General features: G+C 42.8%; 1 protein-coding gene across 6 annotated transcripts; it reads right to left on the bottom strand.

The window, feature by feature from the left end:
- Positions 1-1,316: 1,316 nt before the first annotated feature.
- Positions 1,317-8,136, bottom strand: CLN8 (CLN8 transmembrane ER and ERGIC protein). Of its 6 annotated transcripts, none has more exons than XM_049818645.1 (3): positions 7,986-8,136; positions 5,986-6,650; positions 1,317-5,579 (listed from the first exon to the last, which is right to left on the bottom strand). In XM_049818645.1, exons 2-3 carry the CDS (start codon positions 6,526-6,528, stop codon positions 5,265-5,267), a joined length of 858 nt encoding a protein of 285 aa, XP_049674602.1. In that variant the 5' UTR covers positions 6,529-6,650; positions 7,986-8,136; the 3' UTR covers positions 1,317-5,264. The 6 variants fall into 6 exon arrangements, with proteins under 6 accessions (XP_049674602.1, XP_049674601.1, XP_049674600.1 ...); XM_049818644.1 differs by having other exon boundaries at positions 7,961-8,136; XM_049818643.1 differs by having other exon boundaries at positions 7,934-8,136.
- Positions 8,137-19,924: the final 11,788 nt, after the last annotated feature.

Here is a 19,924-nt window from a genome sequence, read left to right on the forward strand (position 1 = left end):
TTCTTGTTTGTTGACATGTGAGCAGGCCTCACTTCTTTCAAGCTAGGCCTGTCTGCCACCTTCAACACTGTTACACCCTTGCACGTTTGCTGCATCATTATCTTTGTCATTCCACCTTCACTCAGCACTGTTTTACTTATGGAAAACAGGAAGGCACGACATGCTGCAAGAACACTTGTTTCTGCTCTGTGACACTACCACTAGCAGTACACGCTCAGATCCAGCGCATACAATGTCAATTCCAACACTGGAAACACATCTGGGGGCTGACAACTAAAGCAACAAGCATAATTTACTTCATTAATGACCATCACTTATTTTTTGTTCCAAATTATCAACTTAAATACCAGCGCCATGACACAAGATCAAAAGATTGTAATTGCTGAATAATACTGTCAGCCTAAGTGTGCTCTAATACTTTTCTGGGAGTATGGCAAGAACTAAGTAAAATGTATTTACCTATTAATTGAAAACATCTGAATAGTAAAATATTAGTAACATTTAAATTTCTTATACAGATTATTTACAAAGAAAAGGGACTTTATTCATACAAGTACTATTATGCATTGTTCTTCTCATCCCAGTCTGTACCCACACACATTCCACAGTTAGTGGAGCTTTACACATGAACGTCTGTCTTCTGCTTCAATTAGTCCTGGGGACTTCGCAGCAGAGGCAGCTAGCAAAATTATGCCAGCCAGTTGCTTACACAGTGCATTCTTATAAGAATAATTAAAATGCCAGCAATGATGCTATTTTCCTTTAACTTACTAATGCTAAAGCACATCAGGAATTAATTCCTGCAAAGCACCACGCACGACACAAACGTTTAATGCTTAGAATTATATTTTGTTATTTAGCAATGAGACAATTTTTTTTTATTTTTTTTTTTTAATTTAAGGTGGCTCATACTAAACTATGAAATACCATGCGGTACCAAATGAAGTATCTTCACAGTTAAGAGTCTAATGCAAAAATAGACCACGCACTTCAAGTACACAAGGCAGAAGGGTCATTTCCAAGTGATGCTTTTTTAACCATTTTTAATATATACTTACCTATAGTGCAGCTTCTAGTATTTTAGTCATGTAACTGAATATGTTCATGTTAATATGTTAAATGTTGGTGAAGGGACATTAGTTTACAAGGTTTTATAGCTATTTCCATGGATATTTCATTACCTTTGTCAAGTTTAACAGAATATTTCAAAATAAACAAGTCATCTTTTTAGTGCATGCACTGCAAAAAGTGTTTAAGCTACAAATAGCAAGTAAAAAATAATAGGCATTATTTTCATCAGTAAATGAAACTCAAAGTAGACAATCAATAAAATACTTTTATTTATGTACAGTGTAAAGATGCTGTACCATTCAACAAACGTCATATTGTACAAGAGCAGGCTTGAATTTCTAAGTTCACTTTAAGTGGGAGTTTCCCTGAGATTAAGAAAGGTATCTTGTAACTGTACATGACATCAATATTTAATCAGTGTTACCAGGAAAAAGCAAAAAACCTGAAAGACTTGGACATGGGTATTTAGTGGAAGAAGGGCCCAACAATACATGCTGAGAACTATGAGACAAAGACATCACTGCAGTAATGTAAATGCTACAAGATCATGACCAGTACTTGCAAGTAAAAGTAAATATTATAGAAAAATTGGTGGCTGGGAGGGGAAACGATGACAGGTTTTGGAAAAAAGATGACACAGGACACAAATGGAGGCAAACAAACTGTGATTTAGGAATGCTGGATGAAGACAGTAAGAGCCAGATGCCTGGCCAGGGTGTCTTAGATCAGACATTCTTCTTTAAAAACAAAACAAAAAACCCCAAACCTCCAAACAAACAAAACAAAAAAACCCACCACCCCACCCCTCCCCCCAACCAAAAATCCCAAAACACAAAAAACACCAAACACACCTACGCCCATCATAGTTTGTTGTTTGTTTGGAGTTTGCTTTTTTTTAAAAAAAAAAAAAAACAAAAAAGCTTCAGCCAGAAAGGTGACACAAACAGCACTCCTTGAGTAAGCTTGTCCAACAAGAAAGCAGAATGAAGTCTCCAAAAGTCACCTAGGCAAACAAAAAAATCACCCAAAAACGTATTATGGAAGTTTTCCAAATCATGGCAGCAGCACACCCTGTGACCTGATCCAACCACTACTGAAGCTGACTGTGAATTTTTCTACATCGGATTGCGGATGAGGCCTTCCTTATAAGAGAGGCCCAACAGGACTGGTATTAGTTTCACAGTAACAAAATTTTTAAACAAACTATGGCTAGTCTACCTTTGGGTTGAAAAGCAGCACTTAGTTGTAAGAGTAATTAGACACCAAAACCCTCAGTTAGAGAGCTTTTTCAGTCTTGTCTAAGAGCAATGAGATAGTAATCCACAATCACAAACCAGAAAATCCTCTTGAAGGGAGCAGCGAAAAGGCAGTGAAGGAAACACCCGAGTAATTAAAAAAAAAAAAAAAAAAAAAGGCTCTGTATAACAGAACCGGTAACTCCAACTCTAGGCCATCAAGATGAAGAAGAAAGGTTGTCTGTATTTTTATGTCCTGTTGTATTTCTAGCTGGACTGTAAAATCCCCTTGCCCCTTAAAACAACAGAAATAAAATGAGTGCTGTTATTTGCTTTATTGCATAGCTTTCTTGTTCTATCAGGTTTAGCAGTGTTTAGGTTAACAGGTGCCCTTAGGTATTATTAATTATGTAGTTAACACATGCAAAAGATTTTCAAGATATGCCACAAGTCTTCGCGTGAAAAAAACTCACACTAAGATACATACTAAAAAGATTGCCTTATTTTGATAAAAATTAATTTTAATAAAAGATTTTAAATCCACTTAATAACATTACACAAATTAATAATACAAAATATTAAACTTTAGAAGTCTGGTGCCACTGACACAACTATCCACCTGTCTGCTTGGACCACACCTAATCTCTTTTTCAGTCCCAAATTCACTAGTAACCCCAACCCTCCATATTCTTTTATTTTAGCACATAGAAACTTCACCTCCTTTAGCCAGCCACTATAAGAATTACACACTTGGCCCAAACTTCTTTCTCTTCTGATGTTTCCATTTTCTGTTAGGATTTTTCAGAATTCTATAGCTAGAATTTTTATAATTATTACCCTGTTTTATCAAATCCAAACCTTTTAAGTTTTAAGCTGCATAGAGCACACCATCATTCTGACATCTGGCAACTTATCCTTCTGTCTTGCCCCTGGAAGACTGCAAGTGAGGTTTGGATTCTGCAAGATATGCATTTCGATCACATATTTGGCTTCTGTTTCTGAGGAATTCATCCCTCTGCTTTCTTCTAAAGTACTTTTAACATTACTTTTCCACACACAACCCCTCAAGAGAGGTACAAAATTTCAAGCTTTAGAGACGCCTTTTTTCTACAAGATGGCAGCCAGACAGGCAACACTGCCAAAACACTGCAACCTCATTCTGGCCTGCTTAGAAATAAGAAAGTAACACAAAATTTAGATTTTGTCTATTGAATATCAGCAGGGTAAGAGATAGGGTTGCTGTATAAAATTACTATGACCCTCTTGGCCTAGTTTTGAATGGGCAATTTCACATATCCACCACTTCATCATTATCCACAAGGTCTGGCTATACATTTGTGACCTAACACTAAGAAGCTTCCTCTCCCTCATAGAGCAGCTCTTCAACTCAGTGCTCACACAAAGTGAATTAGGGAACACAGCAACCTGACCACTAGCCTCCTCCCTTCACTCAGAACAAAATCAAAGACATTGCCATCAAAAATTAATAAAATGGGGTTGTTTACACCAAACAGTGCTTCCCTTACACATTTAAAACAATACGCTCCACCACAGATCAGTACACAAAGCCTCCAACACATGCCTTGACCTAAGATTCTTCACAGCTTGGGCTTGCCCAGTCTTACTACTTTGCAAAATAAATCTGTGTAGCAGTCATGTCACACTATACAACAGTTTCAAGCAACGGGGCTGTTTATCTCACTAGTTCAGTACACCAAGACTAATTAACATCTTTGTAATTCTCCTGCCACTAGGCGTCACTCTCTTCTATCGTGATCTTTATACCTTCATCTGCTGTCCAACATTTCACCCAGCAACCGTCGGACCAGTACTGTTAGTGGGAGAACATCCGCCACAATTTTGCCAAGTCCTTATCTAAAAAGCAACCCTATTCTTTAGGTCAAGGAAAGATTTAGTGATGTGGCAGACAAAGAGCAAAGTGCTGTTAGTGTCACGTCATACGTTCTTCGAAGTAAAATAAAAATACTAAAAGAACAACCGAACTCCTAAAGGAGATGATATGGGCTTTCCTCCACAGAGGAGTCACTTCAGACTCTAAAACCCTCTATAACTAAGAGAATTTCCAAAAATAAAAGGAACCATTAACAAGAGCACTAGTGGAACTAACTGCATGACTGCTCATATGGGACCTACAAGAAAAATAATTTTACTAATCAACCAGCAAGAGTCAAACATTCTGTCATTGCCTCTTGTATTTCACTGATTTCAAGACCAGAAGGGACCACTATGATTACCTAGCTAGACCACCAGCATAATGAACGCCTGCATCCCCCACATGCATGTTTGTGTGGAACTCCTTCTGTACCAAGGGCAACCTGGAAACTACAACTCACTTCGACAGTGAACACTCAATCACGTTCCTCAAGTGCACTTAAAAGAAAAAAGGAACAAACAAACAAAGCCCAAACAAACAAAAAACCCCAAAACCCAGCCCTGACTGCATTCTACCACTGACCAATTCAGCCACCTGGAATGACTTAATGGCACACAGGAACTAGGTACCCATACATACCTAACCTGGGTCATAATTGAGCTTAATAAGCAACATTATTTCCAGTATCAGTATCTCTGACATATGTGAAATAGGATTCAGGCTAAACTTGATTCAAGCTGAGCTTAACAGACAAATTAACTGTAAAGCCACTTGGAAGCATTAGGACAAATGATGCCATTAGAGAGCATGTCACTACTAAATCATGAAATACTGTCCAACCTGACAAAATTGTTGGCATAATTCATAACTAAGAGGTTGAAGATCTTACGTGTATGTACATATGAAACACAAACAATGCTTTTAAATACTTCTGGTGCGTACAGAATACTACCAGCAAGGAATCAGTGTTAATGAGCTTCTGGCAAAAGCTTCTAGTTCATGGGCAAAGAATTACTTCGCATTGCATTCTTCTGCTACCCTACTAAGAAACAGCTGTTTCAGTGTTATATCCTCTTCTTTTGATGTATTTCACCATTTAATCTTCCATTTTCCACTGCTTTATTTTCAAAGTTCCAGTCAGTTGGGCTGAGGAGTTGATGAGTTTTTTTGTATGTCCAGTATGGGTTAAGTATTAGAGTAACGGCAAATAATCCCGAGAATAAAACAATAAAATGAAGAAGTCCCAGATTTTCCAGCACAGAATTCCAATTGAAAATACACACCCACCACATGTGGTAAGTAAGAATCATACGGCAGTGAAACAGGTGGATCATCACCCACTGGTTTGCCTTCCAGAAAAAGGTGTTAGCACAGCCAGCCTAGGAAAACAAGAACAGAAAGTATGCAGAAGTGAGATTGTTACTTCAAGATAAGGAACTGAGGAAACTGTAGAACTAATGCGAATATCCAGCTTTCACACATACACATTCTCAGGCATTTTTTCCATGTACAGCTATGATATTCCGCATGCATGCAGCATCCCAAACTCAGAATGAATCTATACCACCTCGCTATTGACATGCACACCGCATTACACAGAAACGTGTATGGAGGACTACAGAAATATCATCACGACAAAAGCAGGTATCACAATAACATGGGTATCCATTAGATGAACACAGTTTTGCTGAAAAGCTATCTAGACAAACCACGCAGATTAGCTATGGACAAGTGAGATGCATAAAACCTGTTACAAACATAATTTGAAAATTATCACATTCTTACCTTTAGAAGCATCCAGGAAATGCATGTTGAGGGAGTACTCATCTCCAGCAACATTCCCATCAAAGGCAGGTAGTGTCCAGATTTCACATTAATTACTAGACCAGCCAAGCCACCAAAAGCAAGCAAGTGATGAACTACCAAGAACACATCAAATGTTCTAAAAATAATGTTGGACATGTGAACAGCTACATTTTCAAGCAAGAAAAATCCAGCAGCTATTAAACAGTTAAACCAACTCCACTTTTGCTGTGAATACACTTTGTCAGCATGAAAAACAGGATCTATGAGCAAAGCCCATAACCCAGCAACACAACTCTGAAGTCCAAACACACCACGTGTGACTGCCATATTCCAAAACACCTTCTCTTTTGCATACAAGTCATGATAAGTGGTACTCAACCGTGAAGACAACCAGTGAGACAGAAGAAATACTCCCAAATAGATTAAAAAACCAGCAGCTAAAAACATCAAACGAACTTCCCATAAGAGATAGTCCCAGTCAAAAATGGTTCCAGACACTGGATCATCACGTGTAGGATTCATTTCTTCTTGTTTACAGAGCAGAACCTTGCAAGGGGCTTGACACTTCTCACCCGCACTATAGTCTCCTTTATGCCTATTCAGCCTCTGCTAATATGCAAACCAGAAACCATGAACTCTTCCATCTGGAACAAGAAGAAAAAAAGTAAGTGAATTTGTAAGTCATCCATATACATAGCTTCTAAGCTACAGAGAACTCGCTTCTATTGCAGTTACGACTTTGGTCCTGTTGCCATTAAGCACAGTCATCCCAAAGACAGGTAGACAGACAAAAAAAACTTAAGCAATGTGTTTAACAACTGACCTGCAAAATCTGTACTAGTACAAAGTATTGCACTGACACAAAAGCTGAAGAGGGCAAAGGAGGAAGGCAAAAAAGAGGAAAAGAAAATACAACAAGCAAACTCTGTTCTCTTACTTATGAAACTTGTATTTCAACAGCAGTATGCAGTTATTCTCCTACTCCCCTGCTTTTCCCTCACTGATTTGCCACCACTTCCTATGGCTTTAGGCGCAATTCAGAATCTCAAATACCGATCCAGGATATAAAACTACAAAAACTGAATCCAGTAAGCAGGTCCGCTTGCACAGAAAAGGGCTTTCAGGATCATATCTCAAAACAAAACTTTGCCATCAGTTTCCAAACATTAAACCACCCTCCTGCAGAAAACATATTCCAAAAATGTAAGAAGAATATGGAATGCAGACAGGCAACATTATTATTTATTATTAACGACATTAGTGTAATTAACTGAACAGCCCAGCAGTAGGTGCCTCAAGTTAGCTGAAACTTCCTGAACACACTATAGTTCAAAAACAAAGATCTGTGGGGAGGGAAAAGCGAGATAATACTGAAACACTTGAATGCCAGCTCATTTGATGAACGATTTGGGCGATGTCAGCATGACCACTGGACCCACTGTAAATGCTCAGAACCACAATGTGTCTGGGATTTCCGTGGAAAAAGCTAGGTGAAAAAGCCACAACGACCACCGAGTACAGACCCCTGGTGAGACGCTCCCGCTTTGCTTCACCACGCAGCAAACGCCACCACCACAAGGCAGATCCTGCAGGGACCTGCTCACCCTGGCCTTTGCTCGGAGATGCCCTCCTGCAAGGCGGGGGGGGGGGGGGGGGGTCTGCCCTACGCCCGCCCCACGGCCCCACACCTGACAAGACCGACTCGAAGGTGGAGCCCCAGCAGCGTCCCGCCGCCCCCCCGGGGGGGAAACGGGGTAGAACACACTAACCCGGTGGCACGAACAGGCCCTGAACAGCACGACCCACTGCGGCAAGCCCTGGCTCCGGCAGGGCCGCCACAGCTCCTCCGCCCCACACAAACACCGGCAGCAACACCCCCCTCTCCCCGTCCGTCCCCCCCCGCCCCCGCCGAACCCCTCACGCAGACCTGGGGGGCCGGCCCCGGCGCACAGACCTCGCTCACACCCGCCGCTCCTCACCCACGGCGCTGCCCACGATGGCGGGCCGGCCCTTCCCGGCTCCGGGACTGCCCCGGGCGGCAAGCCGCCCTCGCCGGCCTCCCGGGAGCGCCCGGTCCGGCCCGACCCGCCGCGGCTCCCACAACAACCGCCCTCAGCCGGGCAGCCGCCATACGCCCCTCTGCGCATGCGCCAGACGCCGCCACCGCCCCCCACCGCGCGCTGGCCCGGCGGCACGAACCACCGGGCGCCGTGGGGGGGGGGGGGGGGGGGGGAGCGCGGCTATACCACTTGGGCCGGGGACGACGACGACAACACGGGGAGGCAGGCGCCCCGGCAGCGCGGCCCGGCGGGGGCGGGAGGCAGCGGCAGCGGCAGCGCGGCGGGCAGCGGGCCCGGTCCGTCGCCATCGGGCCGGCCCTGTGGAGGGGAGCCTTGTCTGCGGGGTGTTTTTCTTCACCCGACAGCAGGCTCATCACCACCTCTGAAAAGTCGGTAATATTTAACAGGTGCCTGTTCGACAGTAGTAAAAAAAAGCAGTAGCAGCGATGCCATAGCCAGTGCCATTACTATAATTACCCAATTTCATTCGAGGCAGCAAATTATTACGTGGATGTCACGGAGTCCTGCTACATGATTCTGTCCATACTTGTGAAAATTGATGCTGTCACCCCAGTGACTCAGCCCGGCTGGATGTTGCGAGCGTCCCTGGGGGAGCTCCCGAAACCACAACGGGAGGGTTTGCCGGCAGTGCGTCAGCCCGGGATCCAGTTTGGCTTCGGCCGGAGTGACTGGCAGTGAGTGTGAGTTTCGCCAGGGGAAAGCTCAGTCCCACAACAGACCAGGTGATTCCACCAAAGGTCACCAAAAAAACATAAAATGAAGCCACAGCTTCTCTTACACGGAGGATTGGCCTAGAACAGCTGAAATCATAAGCTGGGCCTGCTTGTGGTGAGAGACCGGAGCCGGGAGATCAGCCCTGGAAGTCTGACGCGTGCTCGGTTTCCAGCCTGGCAGAGGGAAGTGCCGTCATTCGCTGTGGAAAACTGGGTCTTGCCACAGTAGCAGGATAACTGGGCAGGACGGGTTTTGTGCATTTGCTTTTAATTGCTAATGTGATAACCCTGTCCCTGACGGACGCCCCGAGCTCTGCGAAAAGTAAGATCTGTCCATATGCCGCCTCAGCCTTTCATGGGAAAAGTCTGGGAACAAAATCTACTGCTTGTGTCTCCTTTTAACGTGCTGGGTGTGAGGCATTGCACCTTCCCTCCGAGCTCCTCTACAGACAGCCCCAAGGGACACCAGGGTTTGGCTGAAGCCGTGCCCACACACCCAGACACCACCCGTGTGCCACCGAGGTGAGTCACACGCCGGAGCACACCTGCCACCTCAATACCAGTAACCTCATCTCTGCCCAGGAGGCCCCGGCTCAGCAATAAAGCCAGGGCAAGAAATTTCAGCCAAAATACTTATTTGATGCAGAGAGCACACTCATGATCAAGTGACGGAGATCCTAGTGACATGCGCTGGCAAGTTGGTCTTGTAGACAGAAGGATTCGTCTTTGCGCAAAAGTGAGAGGAAATTTGTCGCAAAGCTTTGGGATACGGTCAGAGCCATTTACTAACCCTGAAGGGGAAAAAGGGCTGTAGGGTGTTGAGAGATGCCAAGTAGAAGATTTGGAGGAGCTGTCACTTGGAAGTGCTTCCTAGCTGGTGGTGGATATTCATTTAATAACCTCTGTTCCCTAAAAGATGCCAGACCTGTCCTGGGTAACAAGAAAAGGATGAGAATGCTGAACAAGCAAAAGCTGGGTGACCTATTGTTGGAAGAAGTTGCTCTCTCAAGTAACATGATGGGGCTGATGCACCAAGGTCTTAGCTTCCCCTAATTTTATTTTTCCCATTGCAGTCTTTAAATAATTCCTTTAAACTGTAACACCTTGAGGCAGGAGATTTTTTTACTTACATATAAGGAACTGTGATTGTACTGTAAAAAACATGATCACATATAGGCTGTTGTCTTTCTTAGGGATTTTCCTTGTCTTTGCCACCTTTCTTGCCTTCTCAAGGAAAATCACATTTTTTAATTACTACCAGCCATGGCCATGATGAAATTGTTTAGCGTAACTTTCTGAATCTACTGATACTACAACTATACTTGGTGACAACCTTTTAATAGGTGCCTCATTAGGATAATTATGATCACTTCAGGTATTTCCAAACAGTTTTTCCTGCAGTGAGGCTCATCTTCCATATTACGTCATACTCACTTCTCTCTTTTACAGCCATTCTGGCTGGATGCTACAGCATGCCCTGTCCAAAGATAAATTTCCTGACTATCTGCACTGTCTCAATTTTGGAAGACTTGCTAAGCATCTTCAGATACCACAGCTGGAAGAGCAAAGAGCACCTCCGGGCAGGGAGCCCTGCCTGCAGTCTGGGTGATCCGCCCCTCGTAGCTAAGAGCCTCTTTATACTGGTTTGGTAGTGCTTGCCTGCAGTCAAGAACTGAACGTGATTTTTTTGCACTTTACGATATCCGCATTTTGTTGCATCAATGGCTACATCTCTACAGCCCCCCATGTGGGGGCTGCCATTTAGTTTGAAACAGGGTGGCTACATCCCAGCTGCCCATAGAATATAATTTTGGCACACACTATCTCCCAAAACATCCACAGAAATGTTGGCTTCAAATGGGACTGATGCCCAATACCCAAGAACCACCTAGAAAAGTACTAGTTGGCACAGGCACGGGCCAAACTTCCTGCAGGTAGCATACTAGTAAGTAAATATTGCATGCAGTAATGAATCAGTAACCCCTCTGTTGTATTTACAAATATACAGATAGCTGATGATAGTTAAAAATGTCTTTAGTTCTATCACTTTTTTTTCTTCATTCCCCAAATTGGAGTGTTGCAATCCCAAGTCCTTTCCCTGCTCCCTGTACTTTCAGAGGCGGACCAGTACTGTCTCAGTGGTGCAAGAGCACCTTAAAGGCAAAGGCTTAGGAGATGTGTATGGAGGACACAAGGCCAACCAGCGAGACCTTCAGTGAGAGGGGAGCCTACAGTTTGTGCAGAGGCTGCACGATGACTGTTAGAGGACATGTATGAGTGCTTGTTTGTATGTGTGGTGGGAACACAGAACTGGTGCTTCTATTGCTGTTGGCAGTGACCTGAGTAATGTGATTTAGGGGTGGGTTGAGAAAGGAGTTTCAAATTAATCCATCCGTTGCAGACAACTGTTTATCCCAAGATTTGTCTTGGACATGTAGGGGCAGAAAAGTCCAGAAAAAGCCACCCTGAATTCTGACTTTTGCTATGGCAACAGAGGGGACTTCTCTTTCTGCAAGGGGCATGGTGTGATGGCAAAGTGGCCAGAAATTATCTGTGCAGCAGTGAAGGGATAGAGACTGGAAGGCATCCTGCCTGATGGTTCTCTGACCATTTTGTAGCTCGCTCTCATTCTCTGAGTAGCATATGTAGGAACTGAAGTTACTGCCTTAGGCAGTATTTAATTCATTTTTTAATTCCAGAGTACCAAAGACTTGTAATCAGTGGCACTGCATGTTGAACTAAGTCATATGAGTATAAATAAAACCTGAGACAGTAATCTTCCCAACAGAGGATGAAAAGCATACTGCTACTTTAAAAGTCAAGAACTCATTGACTTCTCAAAAGGTTTTAGCCCTCTCTTCCCAAAGTTTTAGAAAAGCTTGCACATTTACAGACACAGATCCAAGCATATATGCACTACTTGTGCTGACCTGTCACGTAATTATATATTTTCTGTGACATGCTTCTTGAATTCTTTTTTTAAACTGAAATTTGGTTCTTTACCACCTACTAATCTGCAGTCTGCATTCAAATCTGCGGCAGCTTTACTACTAATTGTGGGAGCGTTGCTTCAAGTCTGTGGGAGGTTTACTACATGCCCGCCTCAAGGAACTCCGTGGCAATACCAAATGTGTAATCTCACTTTGTTAATGTTTTACACATACTCTCAAAGTTCTCCTGATTATTGTCAAAGAAGTACTTACGCAGTATTCCTACATGCAAACTACAGTTATTCCAAGGAGCACTTTGAACATGCTTGTTTAAGGCATATTTCTTCTCTAAAGAGCTAAAAGGAAACATCCTTGACTTCTCTCAGAAAACCTGTGTTACAAGGCTTTCACGTGTGCCAAGGATTCAGAAAGTCTTTACATTGCGTAACACATTTATCTACCCAGGCTGGTTTGCTTTCCTCAGTACCTGGAGATCAGCACTAGTTTCTACAAACTCTTCTATTCCACTTATAGTCAGTTTTAAATGAGTTAATCAATTCCTTATGCTCCAGAACAGATTGTGATAATAGTTGCCTTGAAGCACTTGATATTCTAAAAATTTTTAAAAAATCAGATTTGCTGAGCATGCAGACTTTGAGCTACCAGTTGTGGGAAAAATCGCAGCAATGAAACTGGCTGTTTCTGCCTGCATGAATCTTTCCAGATAATTCAAATAATGTAGAAGAACTGAGATTCTTCACTCAGTCCCTCTTAAGATTATCCCGTTTCTCTTTACTTTATGAACATTTAATGAAAATGCTGGAGGTATACAACTGCTGTTGAGTAGTGCCATATATCCTAGTCTCACTAAAAAAGCTTTATTGGGTGTAGACACAGTTCAGGATGTTTATCGTACCCATGCTGACCCTGTGATGTCTGGCCTTTTCCTGTCCACTGCTTAATTGGACCTCACCAAGTATAGCCTTTGGGCAATTATTCCTTCAGTGTTTCCTCCCTTCTCATTCTTTTACTTCCATTCAAGGAAAGATATCCTACACCTTTTTCTTCCAATTTATTTCTGTTTTGATACAAGACACTCTCAAGGTCTCTCCTGCTTGTTCCAACCATTTATCTCAAGAGTTTCTCCAAATCTTAACTTCTGTCTCCCGTTTGCCATGCAATTAATCTGCAATGCATAAGACATTGCTGCTTCACCTCTTCATTGTCTTCTTAAGTTCACACCTCACTCCAAAGCATTCTTAGTCTCTTTCCATTCTGCAACCTTCTCTTTATGTTCCATGTACCATAAGCATGTCTCTTGAATCACAGCTTAAATATCTTTAATCATATAATTTTTTTCTCCCTCTTCTCCCTAACTCTGTTAGAGCCCTGGCCAGTCAATGCCTCTTTATGGTCCTCCCTGAGGATTTTCACCTCCTAGTGCCCAGCATCACTGGTGACACTATAACCACTTCTTTTACCCCACAGGAATAAAAAATAAGAATAATACCGGCTGTATCCAGTCCTGGATTTAAGTTCCTCGGTTGCTTCTGGTTGGCTTCAGGTAACTAGCATGAGGTGATGATACAAGCTTGGGTTTGCTGTTGAACCTTTTTATTCCTCCCTCACCAATCTACATGTCTTAACAATGTCCACTGGAACAAGTTATTCTGCCTTAGTAGTTAGGCTCTTTCTTCCCAGCTGTAGTCATGAGGGTTAGTCTAACTGGTGTTTCAGGTTTACCCAGGATCTCTAGTCCTTCTTTCTCATTTCTCACACAGGTACCTCCAGTGCCTCTTCAGGAATCAAAGGAAAATCCTGTGTCTGTCTCATGGAATATATGCTTATCATTTTGGAGTTTTATTTAGCTCCAGGTAGTCTCACCTGAATAGAAACTAGGGACTTTACCAGCAGGCAACATGATGTTTGTCAAGACAGAGCAGCCAGTGACTGGCTTACCAGTGGGTCTCTAGCAAGGGTTTGATCCCAGATTACCACCTCAGACCATCTTTCAGTTTTATCTGTAGACAGCTTCAAACAGGTCCTGTGAAAACTATCTGAGATGAAGTCAAGGACCTTACAATTACTGTTTGGCAATGGTGGGCAGAAACCAGGAACATTTCTGTGGCCTCAGTCACTAATCTAGTAAATTTACTTTGGGGGATTTCAGTAAAATGACAGCAAATCCATGATATTGACAAGGTTCTCAACAGCTTAAATGACCTCTTGGAATAAGCAGTCCAAGAGCAGTGAAGAGGATGGAAGGTGACAATCTGTTTTCCTGTTTTCAGCTTCATCCATGTGGAGACATTCAGGTATTTCACAAGTTGCTGTACTGTGCAATAATGACATCAGTATTAAGCAACAATGAATATTGGAAATGGAGAACAAATGGAAAGAAAAATTACTTTTGTTAAAACATTTTGCTAGGGATAGTTGGAGAAATGGAAGGTGTTTAAAACAGCAGCTGAGAACGAGCTTCTTTCATGGCAGGTTATTCTAGACTTGCAAAAGATGGAAATCCTTTTTTATGTAATCTATTTATTTAGAATAAGAAGATTCTAAGAATTTACTTCATATACTACTAAAAGTAAATTCTACAAACCCATATTAATGTAAGTAAACAGCAGTTATCAAGTCTCTTTTAAAATTTAGTACAGATTTTTTTAAATTTAACTAAGCCTGTGGTGCTGAAAAACCTTCCTAATATCTCTTTTCTCTCCAAAGCTAGCTTTATATGCAGTGGTCAAGAGTCAAGCATTTGATGTCTGCCACAAATCTGTCAGAGTGTTAAATGAGCCTAGATTTTTCATCACAGTCTGCTATTTACTGCATTATAGCAACTCTGTGGTGTGCTGAAACAGAAGGCATCACCCAGCACATGACCACTGAATTGATTTATATGAATTCACGGTCAGGCCCTGTGTGGGCTTTTCCCATTTCTTTGTATATCATCCTTCCTGAATTTTCACTTTCAGTAAAATGTAAACTGGCCTTTACACTATTTCACTAGACTCTTGCATACTACAGTAGGTTTGTCAGATAGTTTAATGTGAAGGGTAAAACTTAAGGCCTTCCATTCACAAGGGTCATATCCACAGAGGGGAAAGAATGTATTTCAAGGGTGAGAAGAAAAGAGAGAGAAATGTGGCAGAGCATTCTCTGCCAAGTTACTTTCTCCTATTTATTGCAAGCTTAATCAAAACCCCACTGAGATAAATCATAACAGGTGATGGATATAACTCATTATAGTAGCCTTCAGAGTATTTTAAGGAGACTTAAAGGAAAACACACAATCAGCACATGAATTAAAAAAAAAATTAAAAGAAATAAGGAGTTTTTCATGGTACCTTTTGAACCAGTTGGCTGGTTTCATCCAAAGTATGTATGTTTGTAAAAGTTTCATAAAGATTAGTAGAAAGGAGCTCCCAATTAGTACACCATGAAAAGAAAGACTGTACCACAAAACAAGTTCTCTATCCTGTTTGGCTACAGGCCCATCAATTATTACAGATAGCCCAAAACTGACAGTGCCTTGCCAGATGCAGCCACAGGGGCAGCTCATTCTGCAAGTTGCTAAGGTCCATGCAAGCAAGACAGTTGTGAGTAATATGTTACGGAAGTATGTGAGAAATTTATGGTGGAAAAATCACAGGAAACAAGTTTTCTTTGCCTTGCTTCTCTCAAAACAATTTGGTTTTGTGATTAGCAATGTCTTCTCAGAAGCAAGAAGAGTCTTCTCAAGCCTAGTTCTCAGAAAAGTTCACACCCAACTTTATAAAGACTTCAGTGGGATTCCTCACAGTGAAAAACATGATTAAGACTTTGTGGACTGAGGCTGTAATCTATTAAATCTATGTGTAAATATTTCCTCAAGTTCAAAGGGTTAGGCTGCGTCATAGCCCCACTGGTGACCAGCGGGCTATAGAAGGACCTAGTTTTTAGTGGTCTGAAGTCTAAGCTGTGCTACAGTTACATACCCACCCTCCTTTCTTTGAAAAACATGATGCTACAGCACACTACTTTATCTGTTTACTAGGTGCACACCCTATGTTGGAGATGGGTGTTGGTTACTGTTTGTTGCATTTTTTTTATTTTGGGAGACTTTGGCATTTGAAAATACAGCACAAGGAAAATTAGATTAGATTCTGCATAATTTTGCAGTTTACACTGATAAAGACTCCTAAATAAAGCAGGCCTCGGTGTAATGATTAACTTCTTACTAGACACTATCTTCTCACTTGCATAGAACTTGACAACTTCCGTAAGTGTGAAGTCAGCCTGGTTTTCTTGCTCTTGAAAAATGGATCCTCATTCTACAAATATTTGTTTTAACTGATTCTTAGTCTTCCTATATCTTCCAAGACATTATTTTGCAATCAAGTGTGTTAATAAGAAAAAAGTCCCACTGAGAATTATAGTAGAGTTCTTCACTGTAACCAGAGTACTTTTTTTTGCTACAAAGGTGACAGTCTGGACTGAACTTTGTACTGGAGTTGCTGTTTTTGTGAATCGACAGAAAAGTGGTACCTGCTTATACAAGTTACAGAAATCAATGGCCCTAACTGTTCACTAGTTATTTGAAAAAGAAATTCACACCCCTCATGCATCAGGCATATCTTATATATAAGGAATCCAAGTGAAACAAATGTCGGGAAAAAAAAGAGAACAAACAGAAGGCAGAAGAAGCCAATTAATTAGTCAACAACTCTGTTACAAGGAGGCAGTTTTGACAGTGGCAAGGTGCAGCATCTCTGCTGTTCCAGCATCTCCAACAGATAGGCTACTATCAGAAACTAGATTTTAGCTGCCAAGTAATTCTAATTCTGATTTGGTCTTGAGGCGATTCCAGGTTTCTTAAGGAACAAATAAAAGATGCCTCAGGAAATGTTTTTCCAGCTTAGGAACAGAAAGGGGTGAAATGGCTGTGCAGAATGAAACATCCCTTAAGGTCTTTCAGCAGGAGTGAGCTCACTTTTTCCTATAAAATGAAATCTAAATTTACCTACACTGCTAGAAATCAAAATGACTGCCGAGGAGATATCAGGTGTGCTCATGAAATCATTTTAGGAGCGTTTGCTGAGCATTCAACCCTCCAGCACATATAAAGGGTCTTTGCATTGACAAGGCAATAGATTTCAGTTTGCTAAGGTTATAGTTTCATTCTGCTGAAGTCACTGGATTTAAAACTGCATGCCATGAGAATCAGATTAATCATTACCACTGCTGAAGAGGATAAACTCAAAGACAAAAAAGTGCTGCAAGTACTTCAGAATGACAGATTCCTGAGGAAATCTGATCATCAACAACATATTGCAACATCAATAAGTAATAAAATACCAACTTTGCCTGAAGCCCAAACATAAGGATCCAGATACACACTTCTTATTTTACCCCATTTAAGTAGTTATACATTCCCCATTCTCCATGTTGTATTCAGCACAAAGCTGGCACTGGTAGCTGGAAGCAGCATGAAAGAAGTGAATGCATTGGCCATAGCAACAAATCACTTCAGTGCAATCTATTAACTTAAGGTTTTGTGATTTATTATGACTTGCAAACTCAACATCTGTCACAGAAGGTGAATTTTTCATGAACGGACCTGAAGAATGGAAATGAGAAAATACCTCCAGCTTCTTCCAAAGTAACAGTCATTCCGGAATAAGTTCAAGTACTAATTAGAGTGGTAATGCTGCGTAACGGAAGTCACAATATGATCAAGGCCAGTGTCTTTAGAAGTGAGTGGGAAGTGAATAAGAACAAAGAAGGGAGCTTTTAGAGTGCTCGATGGGCAAATTAAAATTCAGCATTAATGGGGAGGTATGCAGATGAGATTAGGATAGGTAGAAGCTGCCAGAGCAAAATCCTACTTCCTATTGTGCTCCTTATTTTAGAGAGATGAGAAATCAAGCAAAACTAAGGCTGGGGCACATGTTCACTCCAAGATCTGGCTGTGCTAGCAGAAGCTGTTGTCTTTAGCTGCACACCTCTCCTCTCCCCCACCATCCATGTTGCGGCTTACCGCCCCTTCTAATCTGCTCCTGAGCTGCTTATATGCCTGTCACAGCAAGATGGGATCCTTTGAACAGTAACCCTTTTCTGACCATCACATTGAGCTCCATGTAGGTAAGGAGCAATTCTGCAAGCAGCTCAGCTAACAGCTGGGAGGCACCTTGTCATGGTTTAAGCCCAGACAGCAATGAACACCACGCAGCCACTCGCTCACTCTTGCTCCCCAGCCCCGGTGGGATGAGGAGCAGAAAAATATACAGAAAAGCTCGTGGGTCGAGACAAGGTCTGGGAGGGATCACTCACCACTTATGGTCATGGGCAAAAGACAGGCTCAACTGGGGGAAGAAACAAAATGAATTTAATTTACTACCAATCAAATCAAAACAAGGATAATGAGAAGTAAACCCAAACCTCAGAACACCTTCCCCCCACCTCTCCCTCCTTCCCAGCTCAACCCCACTCCCGGTTTTCTCTCCCTCCTCCCCCTGGCGGCGCAGGGGGACGGGGAATGGGGGTTGGGGTCGGTTCCTCACACCTTGTCTCTGCCGCTCCTTCCTCCTCAGGGGAAGGACTCCTCACTCGTCCCCTGCTCCACCGGGGGGTCCCTCCCATGGAGACAGTCCTCCACAAACTTCTCTGGCATGGGTCCCTTCCACGGGCTGCAGTCCTCCAGGCACAGCCTGCTCCAGCGCGGGCTTTCCCCTGGAGTCCCGGCCATCTTGGGGGGCATCCATCCCCCTGCTCCGGCCTGGGCTCCTCTCTCCCCGGGCTGCAGGTGGGCATCTGCTCCCCCGCTCCCATCCGTGGGCTGGGGGGGGACAGCCTGCCGTCTGGTCTCCCCACGGGCTGCAGGGGCATCCCCTCCTGCCCCGCTCCTCCTCCCCTCCTTCCTCACTCCCCTCGGGATCTGCACAGGGGTTCCTCTCCCGTTCCGATCCCCTCACTCCCTGCAGGTTTGTTCCCCTTCTGAACTCTGTTCTCCCAGAGGCGCTACCGCCGTCACTGACGGGCTCGGCCTGGGCCAGAGTCGGGTCCGACTTGGAGCCGGGGAAGCTTCTGGCAGCTTCTCACAGGAGCCGGCCCTGCAGCCCCTGCCCCGCTACCAAAACCCCACCACACAAACTCAAAACAGAACTATAGCATGTGGCAGAAGAGCCATAATGGCCTTCTAGCTGACATAGCCTGGAGCTGAAGAAGGAGTTGCATCCATGGTCTGGCTCTCCACAGTTAGTGGTGACTTCCATGACTGCCATTTGGCACAATTTCATATGCAGAAGATTCATAAAGCATCAGCCCTTAATGGTAGAAAAAGCAGTTTAAGAGCTTTACAAAAGAGAAATCCTTGAGCAAATCCATACACCATAGCCCTTAAGTTAGGCCAATGTGTGATGTGGCTATAAATGGCAGAAGAAAAAAAACCAGCATTGCACCAAATGCAAAATAGGGTATCATTTGGCTAAAAGTAGCAGCAAATTGAAACAGCCTTCTCCCTGAAAATACAGTTCTTATTACCTATCTGTGTCACATGTGAGGCCAGTAGCTGCTAGCAAAGAGCTAATGAAAGAGAAATAGCAAACTGCAGTAACAGTGTTGGGTGAAATCTTAGTTGTACATATAAACATTACAGTAAGGTGGCTCACCGCATGGCCATGTCAATGCTTTTGTCCAATTCCCAGAGCTTCAGTGTATCGTCTGATATATAAGAGTGGGATATACATTTACTGTTAAGAAATGTCCCTCCCTCAGACTAAAGCCAAATTGTCTTGGATGGTTCTTGACACACAGCAAGTCGGCTCGTGTGACAAAAAATGCTTTTATTCTGCTTGTTCAGTCATCACAGGTGAAAGACAAGTCACTATGCTGATCTGTGTGAAATGCTGAGATGTAACTTCAAGTTACAGTGTAGTACATTACCTAAAGCTCCCAAGCCCCCAGCAAGCAAATTATTGTTGTCATTTGACACAGTCACAGAGAGGTTAAGTGAATCACCCCCAGCCAAAAAAAGGCAGAGTGATGATTAGGCTTCGGAAATGCCTGACTGTGAGCTTAACAAGAGGCACACTTAGATCTATATTATCTTGACAAATGAGCAAATTGTTCCCAAACTGCGCTGCAATGCATTTTAAAAGGTGCAACAGTAATAAAACCATCATAGGACATCTCTCAGTAGGATATAGTTACA

The sequence above is a fragment of the Accipiter gentilis genome, chromosome 16 (genome assembly GCF_929443795.1).
Source record: "Accipiter gentilis chromosome 16, bAccGen1.1, whole genome shotgun sequence".
Classification (NCBI taxonomy): Eukaryota; Metazoa; Chordata; class Aves; order Accipitriformes; family Accipitridae; genus Astur; species Astur gentilis.